This window comes from Larimichthys crocea, unplaced genomic scaffold (genome assembly GCF_000972845.2).
Source record: "Larimichthys crocea isolate SSNF unplaced genomic scaffold, L_crocea_2.0 scaffold137, whole genome shotgun sequence".
NCBI lineage: Eukaryota > Metazoa > Chordata > Actinopteri > Sciaenidae > Larimichthys > Larimichthys crocea.
The window spans coordinates 342,253-348,535 of NW_020851881.1; the positions used below are offsets into that span (position 1 = coordinate 342,253).

Below are 6,283 nucleotides of genomic sequence, written 5' to 3' on the forward strand. Positions count from 1 at the left end.
CCAGTATTTCCTGTAAACCTCCGACCTTCTCAGCGGCTGCTTTCCTCAGTGAAGCTGTGAGAGGAGAACGGTGACAGGCTTCAGGATTGGACAGAAAGACAGAGAGAGAGAGAACAGTCAGCCAATCAGATGAGCCAGAAGCTCGTTGTGATCATGTGTTTTTGGTTGATGTGAAGACGACTGTTGTTGTTGTGTTCATGTCTCAGGAAATAAAAGCTGATTCCACGACTGACAGCATTCCAAGATGTACGAGACCGTGGTCCTCATTCATCAGATCTGATCTCAAAGTGTTTGTTCTCTCATTCCAACACTAAGAACTGATCAGTTCATCTTTGTCACAGCTCTCAGATCAGTCTGACTGGCTGCAAAGAAGCATCATTACTTTAGTGAGCATGTGGTCTTTGTACAGAGCAGAACCTCTGCTGAAGTCCAGGACCCACAGCTGAGAAATGAAAGTGAGCAGTGAAACGTCTCTTGTTTCTGCACTGATGATGCGTTCAGGGACTGTCAGCACTTTATTTCCACTGTGTCCTTTGAGTGAAATGTGCAGTCAACAGACTTGATGCAGGTCTGTGAGCTTCAGTCCAACACGTTAACATGAGAGCTGACAGGAAGCTGGCTACGCTACACAGCCGCTCCACTTGTGTCTGAACAGGATGAAGTCCTGCTTGTCTTTATACTGGATGTGCTGCCTCACTGACTGACAGCTGATGAAGGGAGTCTCTGGAAACACTGATTCATGACTTCTGTTGTCTGTCTGCTTCTCTCATCAGGTGGATGGTGGTGAGAAAGGTGTTTGTGTGAGAGGGATAGCTGAGTCCTGATGATCCAGAGAGGTTGAGCAGCAGCCTCAGCTCTGACTGGGCCATGTTACTGGGAGGTGGAGTGGAGAGGAGAGCTTCATCCAGCAGAGACTGACGGAGGAATCACAACAAGTGGGAGATGCTGTCAGCGCTGCAGTCTGAACTGCTCTGAGATCAGCTCCACTGTCAGACACAAAGTCAATTTGTTGTACATACCGCCAGTACTGCACTAGGCATTAGTTTCATGTCCGTAGTACTTCCACTAGCATTCTACCGAAGTATTGGACTTTTACTGCGCTACATGAACCTGACAGCTGTTATCCTTCTAGTTACTCTGCAGGTTCAGATTTTACAAACAACACATGAGACCAACAAATAAAATCTGAAGTATTTTACCGATTACACAACCCGAAGAACATGTGAAGTATTTCAATGATCTCCACCCACCTGAGTCAACTCCAGCATTAAATATCTGCTGACATCTGCCACAATGACTACTTTGCTTTGATACATGTAAGGGCCCCAGTAGTTAGTCAGGCACACATAATTAAAGTTTTTTTCAACAGTTTTTTTAAAAATGAATTGATTGATCATTCATTATATCTCACAGCTTCACTGAGGAAAGCAGCCGCTGAGAAGGTCGGAGGTTTACAGGAAATACTGGATCTGTGCTTTGATACTAACTGTGTTTAGTACAATACTGCTGAGACCAACATGGACTGACTGCAACCCTCTACTCACCACAGAGTCTTCAGTCTGCAGTGTGGACTCTCCACAAGATCAGACAGAGGCTTCACTGCTGAATCCTTCAGGTCGTTCCAACTCAGGTCCAGCTCTGTCAGATGGGAGGGGTTGGACTTCAGAGCTGAGGCCAGAGAAGCACAGCTGATCTTTGACAACCTGCAGCTCATCAATCTGAATAAAGAATAAATGATGTTGATAAAAATCCATTTATAATCCAATCAGATGTGTTCAGGTTTGAAATGTGCAGCTCAACATTACTATGTCCTAATCAATGAGCTTTTCTCTAAAATGAGTAGAGTGACTTTGTCATTGTGTTATTGTGGATCATCATAATGTCAGCCTTCTACAGACATCATCCAAACGTCAGCACAACATTCAGACAACCATTCACGTCAGCACACATTAATAACATGCTGCTGATCTCAGTCAGGTCTGGAATAATCATCAAATCAGACATTTCTTCTGTTTCTTCTCATTTACAACAATTTGATGAAAAATACTGAGACAGATGTTTTCTACAGAAGTCCAAAATGTCCGACATGAAATAAATAAATCAGACTTCATGAAATAAATAATAAGTTAAGTCCAAACAAACCTGGTTAACACGTGTCCCTGCACTTGTGATGCTCTCATTTCACAGCACAGATTTAGACTATCCTCATCACCACTGTCATCTCCATCAGCACACAGCTGACTGACTGTGAGCTTCATCCTCAATCATCTTTAGAACTGGATCAAATGTGCAAAGTGACATGAATGTTGTCTTCCTCTGAAATGTAACCTTGGACCTCTCTGTAGAAATATAGTGGATTATTTAAGCTCCTGTTTACTGGCTGAGTCACAAAGGGACATCGATTCCTGAATGGAAGCATCATTACATGTTGAAGTGATCAGACACGATACTTCAAACACTGTGTGTGTGTGTGTGTGTGTGTGTGTGTGTGTGTGTGTGTGTGTGTTAGTTCTGAAGGTTCTGTATAAAAAGACATTTTTCCTGAAAACGTGTTGTTCTTTTCATGTTTCATGTAGAGATGTCTCACATGAAACTAAAATAAATCTTGGTTTCATGGCAGCACATTAAATCTTAATAACATGAATCCAGTTTGAGTACAGACTCAATTCAAACTGTTCACACTGACAAACTTTAAAAAGAGCTGCTGTGATTTGTGCTCAGACAAACACAGAAAACAAGAAGACTGAAAGAAATGTCAAACTTCTGATCTGGATTTAAATTTGGTAGATATACACTGTACAAGAGCAGAACACATGAACTGACCTCAGAGTCTGCAGTCTACAGTTTGGACTCTCCAGTCCAGCAGACAGAAGCTTCACTGCTGAATCTTTCAGGTAGTTGTCACTCAGGTCCAGGTGTGTCAGATGGGGGTTGGACTTCAGAGCTGAGGCCACGACTTCACAGTGACTCTCTGAGAGTCCACAGCCAGTAAGTCTGTGATGACAGAGAATATAAAAGTGACAGTCAAATAAAATCTGACATTTTATATCTAAAAGGGACTCTGTGGCCATTATCAGTTTGTTCAGTCCTGAGCTGGTCAGCCTTTTGAATCACAAGGTTTGTAGACAAACAGTCCCACATCATGTTGCTTTTTGACCAAATGTAAGAATTGCTGCTTTTAATCTATTTCATATCATCTTAAATTCATGTTTTCAGGGTTTTAGACTGTTGGGTCGGAGAAAAGAACCGCCTCCCAAGACAGAATAGAATCGATAACCGTCGACGTTCCAATGAACATAAAACAGACAACAGTGTCTCCAACTAGAAAGGTGCTGACAGTAACACGACATGGGAAATAAATTCTCTCTGACTAGTTCGGGCGTAATAGTATGTGGGTCCTGTTATCTGTAAGGGGGTTTTTTGTGGTTTTTAAAGTCTGGAACCACCCCAGCAGGTGAGTTGGGCAGAATAAGAGCGACTCATAATGCATACTTTGATTGGATGTGAGGATGTCTCGATTCTCCTTGAATACAAGCTTCAATAAATATCCACAGCAAGAGCATCAGAGGCCTCCTGAAACAAACACTTTCTTCCCTCCTGACCGGGTGCCGCATTGATTTCACAGGAATGTCTCCACAACACCAACCAGTTGGATCAAAGAATGAAAGCTACTTTGTGAACTCTAAGTCCTTTATTTTTAACTCCTTCACTTCTATTATTGGTCCTGGCACAGAGTTAATCAATGATCTATTTCCCCAGCACAGCATTTCTCATGTTCCTCTTCACAATTTCATCATACGTGTGACGCTGAACTGAAACACTGATAGTTAAACACTTGGAGCACAGCCATTTGCAGCAGCGACCCTCACTGAAGCGAACCTTTGTGATCAAACTACAGCAGCCGTGCCTTCATCGTCATCAATCCAGATACGCACCTACATTACAGATTATTACACGTACAGTACGGAGTAGCGGCTGTCAACTCGACTCACCTATTACTTCACCCGTCCTTTAACCCCCTGAATACCAGAATACTAGCATAGACAAGAAGGGAAAGAGAAGAGCTTTCCTTACGGTTTAGAATCAAACTCATCTCTCATGGAGCAAAACATGGAAAGAATCATTGTTGAGGGACTAACCAGTTTAAAGTGACTCCTTTCATTGAATGAGGATGAAGAGGGGAGATGTTCTGTTTGGCTCTTCAAAGGGCGGATGGCCGTCCACTTCACATCCTCGCCAATCCACCAGAATTATAGAGATTGTAAGAAGTGTGAAATGGACAGAACAGTCCGTCATATGAACATACTCAGAAAGTGATGAGGAAACAAACAGAATATCACAAGTCATGAAAAACTTGTAATGAACACGGTCAAGTGAGGTGGGTGTGTGTGTGGTGTGTGTTTGGTGTAGGTGTGGGGTGTGTGTGTGTTTAGTTTCTGAAAGGTTCTGTATAAAAAGACATTTTTCCTGAAAACGTGTTGTTCTTTTCATGTTTCATGTAGAGATGTCTCACATGAAACTAAATAAATCTTGGTTTCATGGCAGCAACATTAAATCTTAATACATGAATCCAGTGTTGAGTACAGGACTCAAGTCAAACTGTCACACTGACAAACTGTAAAAGAGCTGCTGTGATTTGTTGCTCAGCAACACGAAAACCAAGAAGAATGGAAAGAAATGCAAACTTCTGATCGGATTTAAATTTGGTAGATATACACTGTACAAGAGCAGAACACATGAACTCCTCAGAGTCTCAGTGCTACAGTGTTGGACTCTCACAAGCAGACAAAGCTTCACTCCTGAATCCTGCAGTGTTGTTACTCAGGTCCAGTTGTCAGATGGGAGGGGTTGGACTTCAGAGCTGAGGCCAGAGAAGCACACTGATCTCTGACAACCTGCATGCCCCAATCTGAATAAAGATAAAATGATGTGAAAAAATCCATTTATAATCCAATCAATGTGTTCAGGTTTTGAAATGTGCGCTCAACATTACTATGTCCTAATCAATGAGCTTTTCTCTAAAATGAGTAGAGTGACTTTGTACATTGTGTATTGTGGATCATCAAATGTCAGCCTTCTACAGACATCATCCAAACGTCAGCACAACATTCAGACAACCATCACTTCAGCACACATTAATACTGCTGCTGATCTCAGTCAGGTCGGAATAATCATCAATCAGACATTTCTTCTGTTTCTTCTCATTTAGAACAATTTGATGAAATACTGAGACAGATGTTTTCACAGAAGTCCAAAATGGAACATGAAATAAATAATCAGACTTCATGAAATAAATAATAAGTAAGTCCAAACAAACCTGGTTAACACGTGTCCCTGCACTTGTGATGCTCTCATTTCACAGCACAGATTTAGACTATCCTCATCACCACTGTCATCTCCATCAGCACACAGCTGACTGACTGTGAGCTTCATCCTCAATCATCTTTAGAACTGGATCAAATGTGCAAAGTGACATGAATGTTGTCTTCCTCGAAATGAACCTTGGACCTCTCTGTAGAAATATAGTGGATTATTTAAGCTCCTGTTTACTGGCTGAGTCACACAAAGGGACAATCGTCTGAATGGAAGCATCATTACAGTTGAAGTGATCAGACCGATACTTCAAACACTGTGTGTGTGTGTGTGTGTGTGTGTGTGTGTGTGTTGTTGTGTGTTTGAGTTCTGAAGGTTCTGTATAAAAAGACATTTTTCCTGAAAACGTGTTTGTCTTTTCATGTTTCATGTAGAGATGTCTCACATGAAACTAAAATAAATCTTGGTTTCATGGCAGCACATTAAAGGTCAATCCTTCAGTTTTCTTAATAACATGAATCCAGTTTGAGTACAGACTCAATTCAAACTGTTCACACTGACAAACTTTAAAAAGAGCTGCTGTGATTTGTGCTCAGACAAACACAGAAAACAAGAAGACTGAAAGAAATGTCAAACTTCTGTCGGGATTAAATTGGTAGATATACACTGTACAAGAGCAGAACACATGAACTGACCAGAGTCTGCAGTCTACATTTTGGACTCTCCAGTCCAGCAACAGAAGCTTACACTCGGAACATACAGGTAGTTGTACTCAGGTCCAGGTGTGTCAGATGGGAGGTTGGGACTAGAGCTGAGGCCACGACTTCACAGTGAGACTCTGAGAGCCACACATAGTCTGTGATGACAGAGAATATAAAAGTACAGTCAAATAAAACTGACATTTTATTCTAAAAATGGGACTCTGGTGCAGGTTCAGGTGGGCAGTCTGAGATGGTCAAGACATTGGATT

At 41.7% G+C, this 6,283-nt stretch overlaps 1 protein-coding gene across 1 annotated transcript in view; it reads right to left on the reverse strand.

The window, feature by feature from the left end:
- Window positions 1-6,283, reverse strand: part of LOC109139720 (ribonuclease inhibitor-like) — a 17,644-nt gene that overhangs the window by 1,075 nt on the left and 10,286 nt on the right. The window contains exons 2-3 of the mRNA XM_027275471.1: window positions 2,824-2,994; window positions 1,545-1,718 (exon numbers count right to left, since the gene is read on the reverse strand). Coding sequence (XP_027131272.1) covers window positions 1,545-1,718; window positions 2,824-2,994 — 345 coding nt within the window. The remainder of the gene's footprint in view (window positions 1-1,544; window positions 1,719-2,823; window positions 2,995-6,283) is intronic.